The 20,114-nt window shown below is 67.8% G+C and overlaps 1 protein-coding gene across 2 annotated transcripts; it reads left to right on the forward strand.

The window, feature by feature from the left end:
• The first annotated feature begins 517 nt into the window (after nucleotides 1-517).
• Nucleotides 518-19,041, forward strand: AJM1 (apical junction component 1 homolog). 2 transcript variants are annotated; one of them, XM_072883134.1, is made up of 3 exons: nucleotides 518-715; nucleotides 13,714-13,787; nucleotides 15,736-19,041. In XM_072883134.1, the coding sequence occupies exon 3, from the start codon at nucleotides 15,799-15,801 to the stop codon at nucleotides 19,039-19,041; it is 3,243 nt and encodes a 1,080-aa protein (XP_072739235.1). In that variant the 5' UTR covers nucleotides 518-715; nucleotides 13,714-13,787; nucleotides 15,736-15,798. The 2 variants fall into 2 exon arrangements, with proteins under 2 accessions (XP_072739235.1, XP_072739236.1); XM_072883135.1 differs by lacking the exon at nucleotides 518-715 and adding an exon at nucleotides 9,812-9,970.
• Nucleotides 19,042-20,114: the final 1,073 nt, after the last annotated feature.

The raw sequence follows: 20,114 nt of genomic DNA on the forward strand, positions 1-20,114 counted from the left end.
GATCCGCAGGGCCCTCAGCCACGATACAATTGCATCTTGGCTTCCACTGTGCCAGCTTGAAGCCAGAGCATTCCTGATAAGTCATGAGAGGTAACTCCGAGGTCCCCTATTCCCACCCGCTGTGTCTTCCTGGCCGGGATCGCTCAGCTGCTGACCAAGGCTCTGCGGGGTGCGGTACAAGAGCTGCCTGCCGAGCAGCCTCCGTTTGCTCAAGCATCAGGCTGGTCTGGCAGTGCTCCAGGAGGAGAGGGGACTAGGCATTTATCCCTCATCTGCAGGAATCTGTGTGTCTGCTTTGTGGACAGCATGTGTAGTATCCTGGCTGGGACAGCCGGGGTTGTGCTGCTAACCCAAGACATGAATGGGAGCTGTGCGCCCAGCGTTTATTTTGGGAGTGTTCATTGCTGTACCCATCCCTGGAGTGGGATGATCCAGCGTGACAGTTAGCAGCTCCTGTCACTCTTGGCAACTCCTGGCGTGTGACTTGATGCAGCTGCTGCGACAAGACGTGGGTGAAGTCATACTCCGAGAGCAGACTGACGATTTGGTCTCCGCAGGCTTCACGCTGTGCCTTCTGCGCTGGCATCCCTGTGGCTCCTCAGCTGAGAGCTGATTTTAGCGAGACCTTCCAGCTCACCTGCACCTGAGTGGCCTGGAGCTGTCTGACTCCTCTGTGCTTGTACATCTTCTCCCCGAGGATTCCTCCTGTGCAAAGGTAGCATGTTCACGGCATCTTTCTCCTGATGGCCCAAGTTTCCTTAGCACAGGTGGCCACCCCTGCTTGCTAAAGCTCTTGCTCATGTTAATCTGTGTTAGTGGCTGTCACAAAACTCATCCCTGCATGAGAATCAAGCTGCTTAGCACTGCTGCTGAGCTGTGTACCCCAGCCCTGCGTGGCACAGCCTGTGTCAAAAGGACCGTGTCTCTTGATACCCAACCTATGGCTTCCTCCACCCCCTTGTCAAAATACCAGGTAGAGAAATAGCACAAGGACAGACTGGCGGGTCCTTGCAGCTCCCAGCACCCCCAAACCAGCTCAGTTTCCAGCATCCCTGTGGGAAGCTGTGCATCAGTCTTCTGCCTTGAGGCTCAGGAGCTGTCTGATAATTGCCATCCAGATTTATTCCTGGGCAATTTATGCTTATTTGTTCCTTTGCCAGCACTGTTATTTAAATACTGCTCCCCCCTCCTAGCCCTGTGCGGACAGGGCTTGTATCCCTGCTCTGCTTTTGTTCTGCTGGACAGGCTGTCCCCCGGCTGTGCTAGCAGCCGTCCTTGGCACTGGCTCCCCTTTGAGTTCATCTTTCTGTGGCCATGCCAGTCCAGATGAGGTCATGCCAGGGCTGGTACTTAATGATTCCCGTACAATACATCTCCTGCTGCACCCTGTGATGGGGCTGGCCTTTTTCACAGCTGTATCCTGCTGGGGGCTTGCAGCTAGCCGCTGGCTCACCAGTGCACCAGGTCTTCATCATTCCCCATGATTTATGACAAGGGCCACATGCAAGGAGTGCAACGATCCTGCCCTTTGAGGGATTCAGCTTCACCCTATTGCTGTTGCTCCCGTAAGGTCATAACAAGCTTTTCCCCGGCTTGCCAAGGCCCGGGGTGGGAATTTGCTTCCTTCCCTCCAGCAGTGAACATGAAAAGGTTATTGAAACTCAGGTTTTAGCAGGACACAAAATGAATGTGTGAACTTGCAGGTGCTCTTGGAGGAGGCTCCTGGAGGTGCTGCGGGGCCAGACAAACTCCCGGGTGCGACGGGCCCCAGCGCAGGACGGGCCCGGCAGCGCTGAAGGGAGGGCAGCGAGCAGGCAGGCGGCTGGGCTGGGGCAGGACGTCCAGGGGTGTGCTGCCTGCGACTGCCCTGCAGCCGAGGGTCTGCGTGCTGGGCAGCCCGTGGTGCTCGCCTGTCCTGGGGAGCCCCTGAGCTCGCGGATGAGTGATTCTGGGGAAGTCCCGCAGTAGGATGGGCTTAGGGACTGGCTGCTGTAACCTAGCAACAGTCTCAATCATGGCATAATATAATTAATCCAGTGTTGGCTCAGTCTGCTGCTTAAAGATACCAGGGCAAGTGGCTGAGCCTTTTTAACTTGTGGATTTGCCTCCAAAACAAGCCTTCAGCATCTCAGGCATGTCACACGTGTTCCTGGCCCTAGGGCAGCTCATGGTGAGTATCCAGTCTTCGTCTTTCAACCACTTCGCAGGGAAGTTGCTGAGCAAAGGGAAATAATCCCTTAGTGCCTCCAGAGAGCCGTCGCGGCTGAACCCTGTGGGTCCTGTAGGCTCAGGCAGACCTTGGCCAGGTGAGATGTGGTGTAGTCGGCTAAAGCTGCGGGTTCAGGTGTGGAGCAGCCTGCAGGAGACCAGGGCACCGTTACGGGTTAACGCAGGAGGTATGATCTGTATGCACGTGTGCTCTGCTCGGAGCTGTACGTGGGGTACTGCCGTGGGGCAGCAAGCCGGCCTGTGATCCCATAAAACTCCTAGTTATCTCCAAATTGTTGGCAGGCTCTGCCTTACGGCCGGAGCAGGGAGGGGAAGCAGTGGTGTGGCTTTCCGTCACCGCAGAGGTGAGATGAGGGGAGGAGGCGGAGGAGGGTGCTGTGTCTCCCAGTGGCAGGGGACACCCGAGAGGTGCTGGTGTCCCCTCTTCCACATGCCTCTCCCTGCTCCAGGACAGCGTGTGTCGGCATGGGGGAGCTCTGCCTGTGCCTGAGGTTTGGCCTGGGTGGCAGCTGCAGACGAGACTCTGCTGGCGTCTGCAGGCTGGCTGCGGGAAGGAGCCAGCAGGCTGGGAAAAGAGCAGGCTTTTCCCCAGAGCTGGTAGGAGAAACACCCCTCCTTGTGCCATTGGCAGGAAACGGCTCTGTGGAAGGGCACGAGGTGGTGGGCTCCCACCCTGGCCTCGCTGCCTCGAGTACTGCCCGGTGTTGGAGTCATCAGCCCAACACCGAGGAGGCCGGTTCGTGCGTCGCTGCAGGGGGCTGACGGCTTCAGGGGATCGTGAGCGACGGATGCTGGCATGTGGCATTGCTTGGGCAGGCTGGAGCGATGCCCGGCAGCCCGGCCCAGCACTGGTGCTGCCCGCTCTGCCGGGGCTGCGGAGGCACAGCTCCCACCCACACTGCTGCTGCATCCGCTGGCAGGGCAACGCTGAGCTCCCTCCTCGCCGGGCACCGTGGGGGGCGAGGGCACCCCAAGCAGGGCGTCGTCTTGCCCCTGGCACTGCTGTGGGTCCGCAGATGGATGCCCTGCGCTCGAGCTCAAGACTCGTTGCCTGCTGGCCTTTGGGGACTGACCCGCCATTCCCAAGGAGGCAGGCAGGAATGTGGGGTTTACGACCCTCTTTACAGGCAGGGCCCTTAAAGCCAGCAGCTGCTTTGCAGACTTCACGCTCACCCTCTTCTGCCACCAAAGGCGTTGGGGGCTGCGGGGCAGGCTCCAGCTCCTGCCTGAGCCCCTGCAGCAGGGCCAGCAGGGCCTGGCTTCTCCCTTGTTTCAGAGCTGGGGGAAGGGAGGTGATGCGAGGGAAAGAGGAGGAGAGAAGCTGGAAGGAGGGGAGGGCCCCCCTGCACCCGGCTGACACCAGCCAGCTCGGCTGCTCCTCGCTCAGGGAAAGTGGGAGCATCACCCCCAGACAGGAGCCCAGCTGCGTGCCCAGCAGGCAGCAGCGAGAGGCAAGCGAGCAGGCAGGCAGCGCAGCAGCGAGCATCCCGTCCCGTCCCATCCCGTCCCATCCCATCCCATCCCGTCCCATCCCATCCCATCCCATCCCAGCTCTGCCTCGCTCCCAGCTGTGGGATCCCCACGTTGCCTTGGAAATGGGGGATTTCGCAGCTGCGTGCGGTGGTGGTGCCTGCGGTGGGGTGGGTGGGGTGGGGGGAGAGGTCTTCCCCTTGCCCACGCCAGATACTGTCCTGCCCTGTCCTGCCCTGTTCCCCCGGGCCTGCCTGCGCTGTCCCCACCTCATCCCTTTCCCACGGGCAGGGGAGGGGGCCTGAAGGCTGCCAGCCCCCAGCTCTGGCCACCCCAAAGCCGCTCCGCTGGCCCTGCAGCGGTTGCCGTGTTCCCCAATGGGCTGTGCCGCCCGCCTTGGCTGCCCACACAGCGAGGACGGCAACCGGGGAGCGATGAGCCCGGGGCGAAGGGAAGGTATCAAATATTAATCCCTGCTGTAAATGCAGCAGCGTGGGAGGGGGTGGGGCATTGCGCAGCATCCCCGACACCTTCCCTGTGCCATCCATGTCGCGCGTAGGTCCCCAGACGGGCTCTCCCCACGGCCCCTGGGGGCACGGCGAGGGGCTGGGCACCCATCACCCCCATTCCCCATAAGGTGGCCATAGGTGGGTGCCACAGCACCCCCATCCCGTTTTGGGGTGCCCCACACCATTCTCCCGGTGCTGGAGCCCTCACCCTGGTAAACACTGCTTCGGTGGCTGCAGCACCCGTGGGGAGCGACCCGGCAACACGCTGAGCCTGGGGCTGGCAGCCACCCCCTGCCCGCCTCCCCTTCCCACAGCAGCGCAGGCCACGGGTGGCACGGCACGGATCCTGCGTCGCCTCTCAATGCTCAGTACGGAAACCAGACCCGCTCCCACAGCCTGCACACGGGGGTCGTGCGGATGTTTCTGCTGCGTTCGGGAAGCCAAGCGAGACCCAGAAGCCGTCTCCTCGCTTGCCTCACCGGAGCTGCTCACGCTCAACTCGAGTCACGCCCCGGCCCCGTTTCTCGCCGAGCCGTCACCCCACGGGCGCAATCGCCCTGACGCTGGGCTCCGTCTCGCAGGTGGCCCCGAGGACAGGCCGGCGGCTGCCTGTGCCGCTCTGTCGCTTCCCATCGCTGTCCCCCGCGCTGAGCTGCCCAGCCCACGCAGGGGCTGCGAGCCTCCCTATCGACTCAGTGCTGTGCCATCAGGGCCTCCCAGCCCTTCGCCAACAAAACGGACGTGGGAATCTCCGTGCCAGGCAGCAGCAGGTCCCGAGCTGCTGGCGGGGATGTGCCACGTCACTGCCCTGGACAGCCCCGAGCACCCACAGGGCAGGATTAGCCTGCCCCGTCCCCTGGACTTGCAAGGGCACCCTGTGGGAGGGCAGCTTGGCCCCTGTCTCCCCAGGTTGGGCATTTTCGAGACGCGCTGGCTGCTTGGCATCTTCCAGCCTGCTGTGGTCCTGCTGAGCAGGTCCCAGAGCGTGACCTGCACCAGCCTGGCTGCCCGATCCATCGGGATGAGCAAGTGGGTTTGCAGCTTCAGCACAAGGCAGGTCCACGTGGGTGAGGAGGCACCATCTCCCCATCTCTCAATAATTAGCCCAGCACACGTGGCAGAGGTAGACATCGTCTCTTGTGTTTAATGTCCTTCAAATTATTTTTCCTCAGTTGCTTTCTGAGCTTCTCTGAGGAATCAGCTCCTTTTGCTCCCTCAGAATCCCTCGGAATCCGGCCATGCTGGATTCCCCTGACACCACCACACCAGTGCCCCAGTCCCGCTGCCGGACTGGAGCTGGGGGAGTCCTGGGAAAACCCCTTTATTGGAGGCCTTCCCTCGCTGCCTGCCCCGTCCTGCCTGTAACCTGCTTCCCCGGTGAGGCTCTGGCCTTCCTGCAGAGTGATACAGCATTTTGCAAATGCCCAGAAAGGTCTTTCTAGCTTCCGAACTGCCCCGTACTGGCACGGCCAGAGCTGTCCCCCTCTACCCGTGTCTGTGTGGTCCTCACCAGCCTCCCCGGTCCCTTGCCATGTTGCTCTGCCTCAGCGAGTCCCCAGTCCCGGCGTGACGCGAGGGCTGGGGCCAGGAGAGCCCTTGGCCCAGCAGGTTTGGGGACTGGCCTCTGCAGCTGTGCCCGGCCCCACCAGGGTCAGTGTCCCTGGGGCACGCGTGGGGGGACCCTGCTTTGGGTAGCCCCTTCCTGCTCTGAGCTGCACCAAGGGGCACAGGGGGCTGGTGCTCAGGAGATTCAATATCCTGAGCCAGGTGGGTAATGAATCTCACGAGTGAGCGGGGAGAGAGCAGGGCTCGGGGCCGGGCAGGCGGCTGATGAAACCAGCCAGCCCCGAAACCTTTGGGTTTTTTTCCATTTTCCTGCCACGCGGCACTGCGGCTGGTTCTGCCGGCTCACCCCACAGCCGCTGCCCGGTACCTGCGGGGATGTGCTGGTCAGAAGGAGGCACCGGTGGCGATGTGCGGGAGAGCCGGGGACAGAGCGGGGCTCTTGGTGACCCCGGCACCAGGACCGGCAGGATGGCAGCAAGGAGGCACCCAGCTCTGCTGCAGCCACGGCGGGATGGGTGGCCTTCCAGGACAGGGGCGGTGGGTGGCCCACAAGCGCTGCTTGTCTGCATCATCCTCTGGCCCTGCGTCCCCAGCTCTCTGCGTGTCCCCGGTGGACTGGTCCTCGGGGAGGCCTGGCGAGATGCCCCCCCCAGCCTCACAGGCAGTGTCGGACAGATGTGAGCCCCCACATCCCCCCCAAGCTGAGGCCTGTCCTGCTTTGGGGCTGGCCAAGTGCCCAGCATCACCACGGACCCCCACTGTGACCTGTGGGCATGTTGTTCCTCCGTGCCTCAGTTTCCCCCTTGGCCGGGGCACAGCAGAACCGAGTCTGTCACTCGCAGACACGGTGACCGGGGACACACTGCGTATGGTGACAGGGAGATGCACAGACCAACCCCTCAGTCCCAGCCTGTGCTGCCCACTCCGGTCCTCCCCAGCAGAGCCAGGGCGTGCGGCAGCACCGTGCGTGCCAGCAGTCGGTGAATGATTAGCGTGAACAGCTACAGCTACCGTCGCCTGTGCGGCACAGGGGGGCTCTCCCCAGCCGCTGTCGGCAGAGACCGGGGCAGGAGCATGCTGCTGGTGGGGAAACGGGGAGTGGTGGGGATGCAGCGCACATGCAGAGCTCCGCTCCCCGTTGGGCTTGGGGGAGGACCCAGCACCGAGCAGGCAGAAATCCCAACAGAAGAGGGGATTTGCCCCCACACCGGCCCAGCCTGGCTGCTCCTGGCCCTGATGGCCACTCATGGCAAGACAGTCGCGCCACGGACCCCAGACACGGGGACAGAAGCTGCTCCTGCCTGGGGACAGGCGCTGGACCGGCCTTTTTCTTGCAGGGCTGCAGAAATGAGCCCTGGCTTGTGTCATCCCTCTGGCTCCTCGCGTGTCCCCCACCGGCAGGACAGGGGCCCCCGGCAGCTCGGCCAGGGACAAGCCCGGACGTGCACAGCCATGGCGAGGACCCAACACCACTGTCCTCTGCACAGGGGTAGGGGACAGTCCTGTCCCTCCCCGCAGAGCCCTGCTGCCCACGTGGGGCTGCTGCTGGGGGCTGTGCCAAGGGGATCCCTTCCATCCGAGGGGCTGCCACCCCCTGCGGGCAGCGGGCACAAGGCCAGGCGGCAGCCCCCCACCCCTGCCCGAGGGCCAGCCCAGGGCTTCTTAGCACCCATGGGGCTGGGCTGGGGCTGCCCCCCCCGCCCCGGGTGCCCCAGACTGGGTGCCTGGGGGTGTCACAGCCCAAAGCAGCAGCATGCCCCAGTGCTCGGGGGAAGGTGTCAGCTGCTGCCAGAGCCCCTCTGCCCAGCTCCCAGCAAGCCCTGAACAGCCAGCACGGCCGCAGCCTTCGGCTCCATCCTCCTCCTGTGGGATCTTCCCCTTCTCTTCTCCCCCAGGCTGCCCCCGGCTCCAGGAGGAGGAGGAGGAGGAGGAGGAGGAGGAGGAGGAGGTGGTGTCCACTGCCCCAGTGAACTCAGCACATGCCATGGCGCTGCCATCTCCAGTGGCATGGAGACGTGCCCACGGTCCGGTTAGATCCCTCAGCACCTTCCAGCCTAAAATAGCAGCTGCCCAGGGGGAAGCAGATGGTCCCACTGCCCCTCACCATGGAGCCTGGGACACACAGTCCAGCCTGCTTGTCCCCTGCCCTTGGGCAGCCGAGGCCCCGTGGCCGCCCCAAAGCGCAAAGCTCTGGACGGGTGACCTCAATCTATGCAGGTGTCACCCAGGGCCACAGAGGGTGGCACCGTGGGGAAAGCCCTCAGGGCAGCATCTCCGTGCCCACCTGGCAGCAGCACCCTCCATGCTGGGACTCCCTGCATTCCCATAGGATTTGGGCTCCTGCGTCATTTGGGTGACTGCACCCATGGGGGATGGGTGCCCTGGCACCACGCTGGGCAGCGAGCTGGCCTGACCCACACTCCCACATGCACCAGCGATCACGTCACGAGCCTCGCCAGTGCTCAGCTCCGGCGCGGGGCTGGCTGGCATGGGGCCGGCAGCAGGCGGGGAGCAGATGGAGCGGCACGGTGGGGGCTGCGGGGGCAGGAAGCCGGGGGCAGCGGGAGCGGCCAAACTGCCAGCCTGAGCACTGCAACCTACAGGGAGGAAAATGAAGCGCTGGGGGGGACAGTGGGGCCTGGCTGAGCGTGGCCCCAAGGTGCCAGGGGGGACCGCTTGGCCCGTCTGCGCGGCAGGGACGAGCTGACCCTGCTCCCCAGCTCCCCCCGCCCAGCTGTTGCACCCTGCTCATCTGTGCAATGAGTTCCTGGGGCTCAGCCCAGTCCCAGGCAGGGTGCGTGCTGCTGGCCCCAGTTGGGCTCGGCCATGCCCACAGCGTCCCTGGGAGCACAGGGGGCATTTTGGGGCAAAATGCATCAGCCCAGGCTGCATTCCTGCAGGAGTCACAGCAACACCAGCGTGCTGCAGACCCTGTGCTCATCCCGGCGCTCCTCTGCCTGGTGCAGACATGGGAGACCGTGGAAGGATGCTCCCGGTGCCACAGCAGAGGGAGGAAAGGGTCTTGGCCTCGGAGGATTTTGGAATCAAGCAAATCCCGGTACGCACCCGCCATGCAGAGACACACGGAGGGCGGCAGACCTCAGCTCTGGGCTCGGGGCCGCCTGAGCTCCCGGTGGGCCCCCAGTGCCAAGGCCCCTTGCCAAGGCCCCTTGCCGGGGCACCCACGGGTGCTGGGACCCTCGGCTGCACCACCGGTGCCTTCGGGGCTGTGGGCAGCGGAGCCTGGCTGAAGGAGGTGGGAGATGGGGAAACTGAGGCAGAGCTCCGGCGCTGGGGCCGTTGCGTGCCGAGAGCCGTCGGACGCCGCTTTCGCCAGTCTCGGCGCGTTGCCCGTCACGTCGTGGAGCTTCCCCCCACGGGGCTCCGGCCGCCGCAGGCAGAGGCGGCCCCGGCGCCCCCGGGAAAATGAGGCCACTCCACGGAGGAGCTTACCGGGGGATTTCGCTGCCCGGTTGGCCGCGGCCGGGCAGGGCTGCCGTGCTGTGCCAAGGTCAGGCGGGACGCGGGGCCGGGCCCAGGGGACTGCTGGCGCCGGGGGGTCCCCAAGGGCTCGGCTCCCCGCAGGGGCCGTGGGCTCACGGCGCACGACGTGGGGCCGAACTCCCGGCACCTCTCCGGGAGACGCCGGTGCCTCGTCTGGGGGCACCGGGGGTCCGGCGGGTACCCACACCCCGGGTGCGGGGGGACCCCCCCGAGGGATGGCACCGGGAGAGGGGCACGGGGGCGCCGGGGGTCCCCCAGACCCTGCCCGGGGGGTCCCGCAGTGGGCGGGGGATGCTGCCGGGGGCGGGGATGGGGGCCGGGGCCGAGCGGAGCGGAGCTGGACCGGGGACCGGGGCCCGAGGATGGGGATGGGGATGGGGATGGGGATGGGGACCGGGGCCGGGGGCGGCGCCGGTGGGTGGCTCCCGGTCCCGGCCCCGGCCGGTAACTCCGCCTGCCGTATTTATGGGAAAACAAGCGGCGGCGGAGCCGGGCGGCCGCGGCGGAGCGTCGGGCCGAGCCGTGCCGTGCCGTGCCGAGCCGAGCCGAGCCCTACCGGACCGTGCCGTGCCGGATCGGGCGGAGCCAGGCCGGGCCATGGCCACCGGGGCGGCGGTAGCCCGAGCCTAGCGCGGCGGCGGCGGCGGCGGGGATGCGGCGGAGGGGCCGCCGGGGCGGCGGGCGCGGAGCAGGTAAGGGGGGCCGGGGCAGGGGGCTGGGGCCTGTCGTACTCCCGGGGACCCCGACCGGGCCATCCCCCCGCGACCCCCCCGACCATCGCATCATATCACATCCCCCCCATTGCCCCCCCCAGCCCCCATCTCATCCCCCCCCCGTGTTCCACATCCGCATCCCATCCCCCCGACACCCTCCCGGGCCATCCCATCCCATCCCATCCCATCCCATCCCATCCCATCCCATCCCATCCCATCCCCCCATGCCCGTATCCCCGTCCCCATCCCATCCCCCTGTGCCCTCCCCATCCCACCCCTCCAGGCCCCTCGGGGCCATCCCCATCCCGCGCCCGCGGGCCGAGTCATCCCAACCCATCGCACCCCATCCCCCCGTGTCCCCCATCCCCATGCCCGTCCTCATCCTCATCCCATCCCATCCCGCCGCAGTGCCCGGGCCGGGCCATCTCGTCCCGGTTCCCGGCGATGCCGACCCCGGGGCGGGCTCAGCGCCCTGCGCGGCCCAGCGGGCCCGGTGCCGCCCGGTGCCGGTGCGCGGCGTGGGGGGTGCCCGGGGCCACCGCCCTGGGGTCTGCGGGACGCGGCGGCGGCAGCGCCCGGGACAGCCCCGCTCCCCCCGGCCGCCTTCCCGGGGGCCGCCCCACGCACCCCCCACCCGGCCCGGGCACCGCAAACCCACGCGGGGTCCCCCGGCCCCGGGGTGTCCCCAGCCTCCCTGCCCCCCGGCCTTGCCCGTTTGCGGGTGCCCCTCCAGGGCGGGGGGCCGGGGCCCGGCCGGCAGAGAGGGGGGCCGGGCTGGGGCCGGGGCCGGGGCGTCCCTTGCTGCCCCTGGGGTGCTGCTCACCCCCCACCGGGACGCCAGCACCGGGGGTACCCTCCTGGGCTGGGGCTGGGGTGCCTCTCTCCCCGGCAGGATGAGCCCCTCCAGGGGTGCAGGCGGCGCAGAGGGTGCTGGGGCACCCAGGGGGGGCTGTGGCCGTGCAGCTGTGTGTGCAGGAAGCCTGGGGGGCTCAGGGCAGGGGCTGGGAGGGGACGTGGGGGGTGCCAGGGGCACATAGGCTGGGAGGCATGGACTGGGGCACCGGGCAGGGTGGGCACAGGGGCGTGTGGAGGGGCAATGCCGTAGGGGCACAGGGCGCTGTGTGTGTTGGGGGGTGCCCTGGGGGTGGCACAGAGGGGGAAGTGTCTATTTGCCACATACACAGGGCAGGGGCCGGGGGGGTAGTGGGTTCCCTCGCTGCGGGCAGTGCCGTGTGCCAGCTCCCTGTGCGGGCAGTGCCCGGGCAGCGTGCGCACAGGCAGCGTCGGCCATCAGCGCCCTCCTGGCACACACACGGAGCGCACAGGCCCGCGCGCAGCGGGGCCGTGGGCTGGCAGTGCCCACGGCGCAGCATGCGCAGGCCCTGCACCCGCGGCAGAGCGCCGGCAGTACCCCCAGCGTCGTCTGCACGAGCACGGCGGTCGCAGTGCGCACGAGATGCTGCCCTGGCCGTGTTTCCAGATGCGGGCGCTGCCGGTGTGCTGGGGGCAGTGTGGGTGCTGCCAGCATGGTGGCAGTGCCGGCAGGGCCGCGCGCGGGCAGTGAGCTCAGTGCAGCGCAGCGCGTGCTGGCAGCGTGCTCGGGCTGCCCGCGGGGTGGGGCAGTGGCAGCGTGCTCAGTGCACTGCATGTGTAGGCAGCGTGCTGGCAGCGTACCCGATGCAGTGCACCCAGGCAGCATGCAGGCAGGCAGCGCACTGCCTGTCTGCTCAGTGGGATGCGTGCAGGCAGCGTGCGGGCAGGGAGTGCAGCAATGCCCAGGCAGTGTGCGGGCAGCACGCACCGGGCGGTGCACTGGCAGTGTGCTCAGCGCAGCGTGTGCAGGCAGCAGCCTTGCTGTGTGCGTGGGGCAGGCAGCCCCTGGCAGTGCTCGGTGCAGCACGGGCAGGCTGTGGGGCCGCGCACTGGCAGGGCGGTGTGTGCAGGGAGCCTGGGGCAATGCACAGGCAGGGTGGGGACAGCGGGCTGCCAGTGCGTGGGGCAGCGTCCTGGCAGTGTGCTCCGTGCAGTGTGCCGGCAGCGTGAGGGCAGCGCGCGGGCAGCGTGAGGGCAGCGTGCGGGCAGTGCACGGCGCACTGGCAGCGTGTGGGCGGTGGGGGCAGGCTGAGGGGCAGCGCCCTGGCAGTGCTCCGTGCAGTGTGTGCAGTGTGTGGGCAGCGCCCTGGCAGCGTGCTTGGTGCAGTGTGTGCAGGCAGCGGGGGGGGCAGGCTGCGGGCAGTGTCCTGGCAGAGCATGCAGTGCAGAGCAGGCAGGTAGGGCCCTCACCGTGGGCATGGGGCAGGCAGCGGGTGGGCAGCGCACAGGCAGGGTGCTGCGGTGCCTGGGCAGCGCAGCGTGCGCTGGCAGGGCACTGCACAGCCCCACTGCACAGACTGCACGTTCTGCATGCAGGCAGCGACCCAGTTCCTGGCAGCCTCCCGCGGGCCCCTCCAGCAGCCCGGGGTCGCTCTGGCCCCCAGCACCCTCGAGCTGTTCCCACAGGCCGGAGCTGCCGGAGGCTGGGTGCTCACGTGCGGCACAGCGGGAGCAGTGTGCTGGGCAGCGTGGGGCGCCGTGCTGGGAGCAAGGGCAGCCCCCGGCTGCAGGCAGAGCCCCACGGGCAGCGGTGGGTGCAGGGATGGGTGCTGAGTGGGCTGGAGGGGTGTGGGTGGCACTGGGCTCCGCAGTGGTGCCAGGTCGAGCTGTGGGGTGGTCCTATGGGCTGGCACAGGGTGTCCCACCGGGTGCCCCTCAGCAACACTGCGGGTGTGCCAAGGGGAGCTGCTGTGCTGGGGAGAGGCTGGGCAGAGGTGTCTGTGTGTCCTGCCCAGCAACGGGGGCACAAGGGGCTCTGTGACAAACTGCCTGGGCCCTCCCTGGGGTGGGGATGTGGGCACGGGCCTGGCCGTGTCCCCAGGGGCCGTCTGCCCCCGGGGTGTGGCTCCCGTGCAGGGAGCTCAGTGGGCATCGGCAGCCCTGCAAGCACTGCCAGCCGGTGTCAGAATCCCCAGGGTGACAGAGCGTGGAGACCCTGGGCAGGGAGACCAGTGCCCACCGAGAGCGGGCAGGGCTGGGGGTGAAGCGGGGCACCCGGTGCCCACCAGCCAGGGGGTAGGAGAGCAGAGGGGATGCGAAATCCTCTCCCTGCAGAGGGGACTCAGTGTCAGGGTCATGTGGGAGCGTGGCGGCACTGGCAGTGTTGGTGGGGCTGTCCCGGCTCTGCCCCCCTGATGGGCAGAGGATGCCCACGGCTTTGCGGGCGCTCTGCTCTCCCTGCCATGCTGCAAAGCCCCGGCTCCCCCTGGCTCCCTGCAGCGCCGCCGCCCCGGCAGCCTCCCCACGCACCCACGCTGTCCTCGCAGAGGAGGAATAATTTGGAGAAACCATGGCAACCCTGGGCAGTGCTGGGGATGCCAGCACCACACTGTCCCCAGGTCCCCCAGCCGCCACGGCCTCGCGTGGCTCTGTGGGTGGTGGGGCGCTGCCGGGGTAGGTGTGGGGACGTGCCAGTGCCTGTGGGGTGTAGGCCCCACGTCCCCAGGGCACAGGGATGCACACAGTGGCCTCGCCGGGCTACAGTTCAGTTTGGTTCAGCAGGGCTGCAGCTGCAGGGGGTCTCTCAGGGTGCTCGATGTCCCCCCGAGGTGGCCCATGGTCCCAGCAGCCGCCCCCCCGCCATGACCGGGGGTTTCCCAGGACCCTCATGTGCCTCTTTTATTTTGCAGCACTGGGATGGAGCAGTGGCAGGGCCCTCGGACAGCTCAGCCCACCCACCCCGTCCCTGCTGCCGCCAGACCAGGTAGGACCCTGGGCTGTGGTTCCCTGCCTGCCAGCCACCCCGACGCCACAGGGATGGGCTTCCTAACGCCACTGTCAGCATTGCCACGGTGTGGGGTGCTGCCCTCCTGGATCCGGCCCAGCTCCCAAGCGTTCTAACGCAGCAGGACCAATGCTGAGCCACCGCTATGGGTGCAAACCTGCCCCCCCCCAGCCCTGGAGGCACCGAGATCCCCATCTCCTCCTGGCATCAAGCTCTCCCCGGCTACTGGGCTCCACAGCCCCCGGGGACAGAAAGCCCCCAACCTTCCAGCTTCACCCCAGCTCCAGCATCCGTCCCCCCCAGCTTCGGGGCAAGACAGGGCTTTATCTGGGTAACGAGGGGGAACCGAAGCCCCGCCCCCCATCTCTGCGTAGTCGATACTGCTTCTTGCCAAATAAAGTCTGTTCCTTTTCTCCCAGCAACACATTCCCTGTGGTCCTCTGCTGCGGTTCAAAGCCAAATGCCTTTTGCTGGCCTTTGCCGCGTACCTTTAGTGTTTCATGGAGCAGCCGGCACCCACCTGCACTCCCGGCCCCTTGGCCAGGTGGCCAGAAAAGCAAACCCTCATAGGATGTGATGAGCGTTGAAGCCAGCCAGCTATCCCCGCCATGGGCAAAGCCGGTTGTACGTCCACTTGGTGCCAATGGCAGCCTGCAGCCGGCTCTCCATGGGCTGCCAGTGAAGATCAGTGCCACAACCCACCAGGTCCTGCGGGCAAACCACCTCGTCTGCTCCCCCCGTCGCTCTGGGGGGCTCGTGCCAACGTCCCCCCTTGCCACACAGCTGTGTCATGCGTGTGGCTGGGGAGCCATGCGGTCGGGGGCTCTGCCATCCCTGGTCACCTGCATGGCATCATCCAGGAGCAGGTGGGATGCACGGCACTGGTGCACAGTGGGTGCCAGACCCCATGCCCCATGGGAGCCGCAGCCACCACCCTGCTTGCTGTCCAGCCCGCGGCCCAGGCAGGAGACGTGTCCTGGCCACAGGATGCAGGAGAGCACAAAGGCGGCGGGTGCTGAGCCAGCACAGCCTCTCCGGTGCGGGGTTATTGCAGGGGGACCCCGGGCCTGGTCTGCTCAGAGCCGCGGGAAGCAATGGAGGAGCCGCTGCTGTCACGTGGGGTTGGGGCACTGGCCACGGCACCCCTGTGCCAGCCCCCGGTGCCGCCCGTGCCGGTCCAGAGGAGCCCCAGGGAGCGATGTGGCTGCAAGCAGCCGGGACTGTTGCCACCCCACAGAGGTGTTTGTGGGCCACGGTGGGTGCAGCCACCATGGGGAGGGGGTATGGCTCCTGCCCCCCTCGAGCCCCAGAGCTGCGTGGGCTTCCCGGCTGCCACGGTGGGTGCTCGTGGTATCCATCCCTGGGTGATGCTCCTGCCTGCGCTGCCCACGACACTGGGACTGGGTGCAGCATGTCCTGGGACGTGGGCACGCATAGTCCCAGGAGACCCCGCAGCCACTCGGGTGCTCACAGCGGGGGCCGGGCACGCGTTTCTCTTCCTCTACGGAAAACCTTGGCGTTGAGTCTCCCCAGCCCTGTTCAGAGCTGCCATTTCCCGTGATGCTGCAAGAGGGTCCCCATGTCCTGCACCCCAGGAAGAGGGGCAAGGCGGTCGGTGGCCTCCTCTCCCCGCGGTGAGCTGGCACCCCTCCCTGGCTGCCCCATGGTGCCCGGTGCACCTACAGGTGCCCTGCCATCCGCTTCTTTCTTTGCACCCTGGATTTGGAGCCTTTTTCCAGCTTCTTCCCCCAGCTGGGACCTGACTATTAACAGCAGCAGCGGAGGCTGGGACGCCCCCAAACCCTCATTTCTGAAGAGGTGGCTGAAACGCCCGCCCCGAGCTGGGGGCTATGGGGCTTTATCCAGTGCCAGCGTGGCTCCCCGAGGTCCCCACCGGGATTTAGGCGCCTCGTCTGTTCTCTTGCAGGGCCGGCTGCCTTCCTCTGAGGCCGTCTGAAGGGGAGCAGGTGGGAGAAGAGTTGCTTTTAAGATGACACGAACGGACCCACCTGACATCCTGGTGTCTACGGTGTACCAAGACATAAAGGTGGCCACCACAGCCCCCGGGGATTCGATCGTCTGCCAGCCCCTGGCACAATGTGACGCCTCCATGTCCTCGTCCCTGCCCCGCGAGCCGCAGCCCTTCAACAAGCGCCATTGCAGGAGCTTTGACTTCCTCGAGTCGCTGGACGAGCAGCTGGGCACCCCCCCGGCCATGGAGCACCCCTGCCCACGCCCCGGCACCACCGAGCCCGCGCCGGGGCCGCTGGGCAGGCGGGCACCGCCAAAGCCGGACCCTTACGCCGGCAGAGCCCCCCCACCGAGGAGCGAGCCAAAGCGACGTGCCCGCTCAAAGAGCGCGCCGCGGGTGAAGTCCACCTTCACCCCGGTGCCCATCGCCGTCTCGGCGTCGCCGCCGCCAGCCCGGCGCGGGCGGGAGGCACTGCGGGTGGCACGGGAGCCCTCTCGCCCCGAGCTCTCGCCACGCCGCGAGACCCAGGTTCCCCTGCGGGCGCTGGCTAACGAGGTGCACCCCATCAAGCTGCAGCCGCAGCGCAGCAGCATCAGCCGCATCTCCCCGCTCTGCCTGGGCAGCAACTGCTTCGAGGAGGGGCCAGGCGCCAAGGTGGGTGCCAGCCCCCACGTCAAGTGCCGGGTGGACATCAAGCCGGACGAGGCGGTGCTGGTGCACACGGCACGCAGCCTGCGGGCAGCCCAGAACCGGCAGGAACCTCCGCGCTGGCCCCGGGCGCCTGGGGCTGCCCGCAGCCTGGCAGTGCCGGGGAGCAGGCAGGCATCTGCGTCCCGCACACCCACCCCCAGCGACTCGTACAGCGGGGACCCCCCGCTCCTGCCCTACCCTGGCGAGTACTACGAGGCGGACCCCCGGGCGCTGGCGTACCAGACGGTGCCGGTGCCGGCCTCGCGGGACTTCAGGGAGTACCCCGAGAGGGGCTGCATGACCTTCTCGGCCCCTGGCATCCCCGCCAAATTCTTCTACGCAGAGGAGCCAGCGCGGTGCCCCAGCCCCGCTATGCCCCTCCGCAGCTCTGGCTACGCCAGCTACCCCTACCCCGGCCGCCACGGCATCCCCCAGCACTTCTACGCCGAGGACCCGGCCAAAGCCGCTGTCCACACGGTGCCACCCCGGACGTTGTACGTGGAGGAGGCGCGGGGCTACCCAGTGCAGGAGGCACCCGCCCGCGCCTTCTATGGGGACGAGCCCCGCTTTTACGCCCCCCGCGGCACCCCTGTTAAAACCCTCTACACCGAGGATGCACGGACACACCCGGCCCTCGGCTCCTCTGCCCGGGTCTTCTACGCCGAGGACTACGGGAAGTACCGGGAGCGGGAGGTGCTGTCGCGGACGTGCCCCCCGCCCCGCAGTGCCCAGCCCTTGCACTTCAGCGACTGGTACTGCCCCGAGCGGAGCACGCTGCCCTACCAGACCTTGCAGGTGTCACGCTTCGCCCCACAGCCGGCCGGGCGCGAGGCCATGCTCTCCTCCTGGCACGCCAGCTACAGCGTAAACCCCCCGCGGCTGGGCCGGGAGAGCCAGCACTACTCCAAATCCTGGGATAACATCCTGGCGCCAGCAGCGCGCAGGGAGGAGGTCCTGCAGCGCGGGCGCAGCTACGAGAACCTGCTCGCCCAGGAGCAGCACCGTGCCTTATCCCCCGAGGAGCGCCGGCAGCCGGTGGTGATCAACCTGTCGAGCTCGCCCAAGCGCTACGCCGCCCTGTCCCTCTCGGAGAGCTCCATCCTCGAGAGGGTGCACGCCGACGGTGGCCGCGGCCCCCCGGGCCGCTCCTGGTACGTTACCCCAGAGATCACCATCACCGACAACGACATCCGCGCCGACGGGCTGGGCAGGAGCGAGAGGCGCTCGGCCAGCTGGGACGTGCTGGACGCGGGGCGGGAGCACGGTCCCTACGCCGTGCCCTGTGCCCCGCAGCCCGTCCCCAGGGAGAGCGGCTCGGGGCGCCAGCGCAGCCTGGAGCAGCTGGACGAGCTCATCACCGACCTCGTCATCGACTACAAGCCGGCGCCAGGCCACCGCGCCGGCGACAGGGACAGCCTTGCCGAGCAGCTCAAGCAGCTCCTGAGCAGCAGCGCCCCGGGGCCCCCCCGGCGGGGCGAGGGCAGGAGGGTCCCCCCCGGCGTGCCCGAGGGACCCCGACCCACAAAGGAGCAGCCGGGTCCCAGCTCCCGCGCCAGTGCCCCCCGCCCCCCGCCTGCCCCGCTGTCTGTCGGCCCCTTTGAGAAGTCGCCGGAGAACTGCTCACCTGACCTGAGCGCGGAGGAGGACGACATGATGATGTGTTCCAACGCCAAGTGCCGGCGGACGGAGACCATGTTCAACGCCTGCCTCTACTTCAAGTCGTGCCACAGCTGCTACACCTACTACTGCTCCCGGCACTGCCGCCGCGAGGACTGGGACACGCACAAGGAGAGCTGCGTCTACGGGCGCGTGGGCAGCGTCTGCCGCCACGTCCTGCAGTTCTGCCGGGAGAACGCCGAGGTGCACAAGGCCTTCTCGCGCATCGCCAAGGTGGGCTACCTCTCCCGTGGCCGCGGCGTCCTCTTCCTGGGCTTCCCCAACGCTGGCTCGGCCGAGAACTTCCTCCAGTTTGGGCTGGAGAGCCTGCTGATGTCCCCCACCTACCTGTCCCTGCGGGAGCTGGAGAGCTACTCGGACAACCTGGGGGAGTACGCCCGGGAGCTGCGGGAGACGGGCAACCAGTACGACCCCGACGAATGTTTCCTCCTGAATGTAACCGTGGCCGTCACCCAAAAAGTGCCAGAGAGGCCGTCGCCGAAGACGCAGGTGCCGACGGTCAGGAAATACGCCAAGGTGGCCTTAGCCTCCTCCAGCCCCGAGAAGAAGATCCTGAAGAAGGAGCGGGACATGGAGACGTTGATCCTGACGCCCCCGCCCGGCACAGCAGACATCGACAAGGAGGGGGAGGAGGGCCGCAAGGCGCGGGAGGTCTGCTTCATCAACATCCAGCGGGAGCTGCGCATCCGCGGCGTCTTCCTGCGGCACGAGTTCCCCGCCGTCTACGAGCAGCTCTGCGACTTCGTGGAGAGCAACAAGCGCTTCACCCCCACCACCATCTACCCCATCGACAAGAGGACAGGCAAACAGTTCATGTGCATGATCATGGCAGCCTCCGAGCCCCGCACCCTCGACTGGGTGGCCAGCCCCAACCTCCTGGATGACATCATGTGAACACAGGGTGGGGACCCCCCCCGGCATCCCGGGGTCGCCCCCCTTTGTAGATAGGTGTTGCCCCATCAGCGCGGTGGGACGGGGACCCCCTCTCGGATGTGGCACCCAGGAGGCTGCGATGGGCTGCGGGCGGCTGGCGTTGGCTGAGGGGGGACCACGGCCAGAGCGGGGCGGGGGGGGACACGACCGGGCTGGGGGAGGCCGTGGGGCAAGGGGAGCACGGGCCGAGGTGTGCCGTGGGACACAGGTCCCAGCCAGCGTCCTGGCAAGACCCTGCAGAGCCCCCTCAGGGTGAGCGGTGCTTGGCCAGGGCGGGGGCACCCCAGGCCCCCCCGGCCTCTGCCCACCGTCGGCCCGGCTGCCTGCACACCCAGAGCCCCCCATGCCTGCCCACGCACCCCGCCTGCGCCCGGGGCCCTGCCCAGCCCTCCTGGGCCGTGCCGCAGCGCCCGGCGTCCCGTGGAGCACCGCGGCACCGCTGAGGCCACCCCAAGTCCGTGGGTGCTGCTGGCAGCCCCACAGGGCCTGCAGCCGTGGCCCTGTAGGGTGCGCGGGTGGGAGCTGGGTCGCACAAGGTGCCTGTTCCCGTCGCGTCTCTGTGTCCCGAGCACGTTACTGCACGATCTTCGGGTGCAGGGGGAACCCTATAAGGGTGTCTGTAGGGCTCCCTTGGGTGCCCCCCCAGCACCCCGTGAGGTCTCTGGGTACAGGGTACGGTCCCTGCACGCGGCGCGGGGGCTGTGGGGGGTCCCTGGATGGTGACAGTGGCTGTGGAGCCGGGCCTGGCCCGGGGGTGCCGGGGCAGGGTGCCAGGCGGCCACGGTGCTGCCGGGGAGCCCAGCCGCACGTCCGGGGGCTGGGGGTGAAGGATCCGCATGGGGCTGGCACGGCGCGGCGGGGGGGGGGGTCTAACCGGGGCAGAGGGGCGGCGGGGGGACCCGCGGCCGGCGGTGCGGGGTGCTGCGTGCCCGGCAGCGATCGCGGCGGGGCCGTGGCTTCGGGGCTGCCCGAGGGGGCGGCAGGGAAGCGGGGGGCAGAGGCGGGGCAAGGCCGAGCTGGCACCACGCCGGCTC

The sequence above is a fragment of the Ciconia boyciana genome, chromosome 18 (assembly GCF_034638445.1).
Source record: "Ciconia boyciana chromosome 18, ASM3463844v1, whole genome shotgun sequence".
In the NCBI taxonomy this organism is placed as follows: Eukaryota; Metazoa; Chordata; class Aves; order Ciconiiformes; family Ciconiidae; genus Ciconia; species Ciconia boyciana.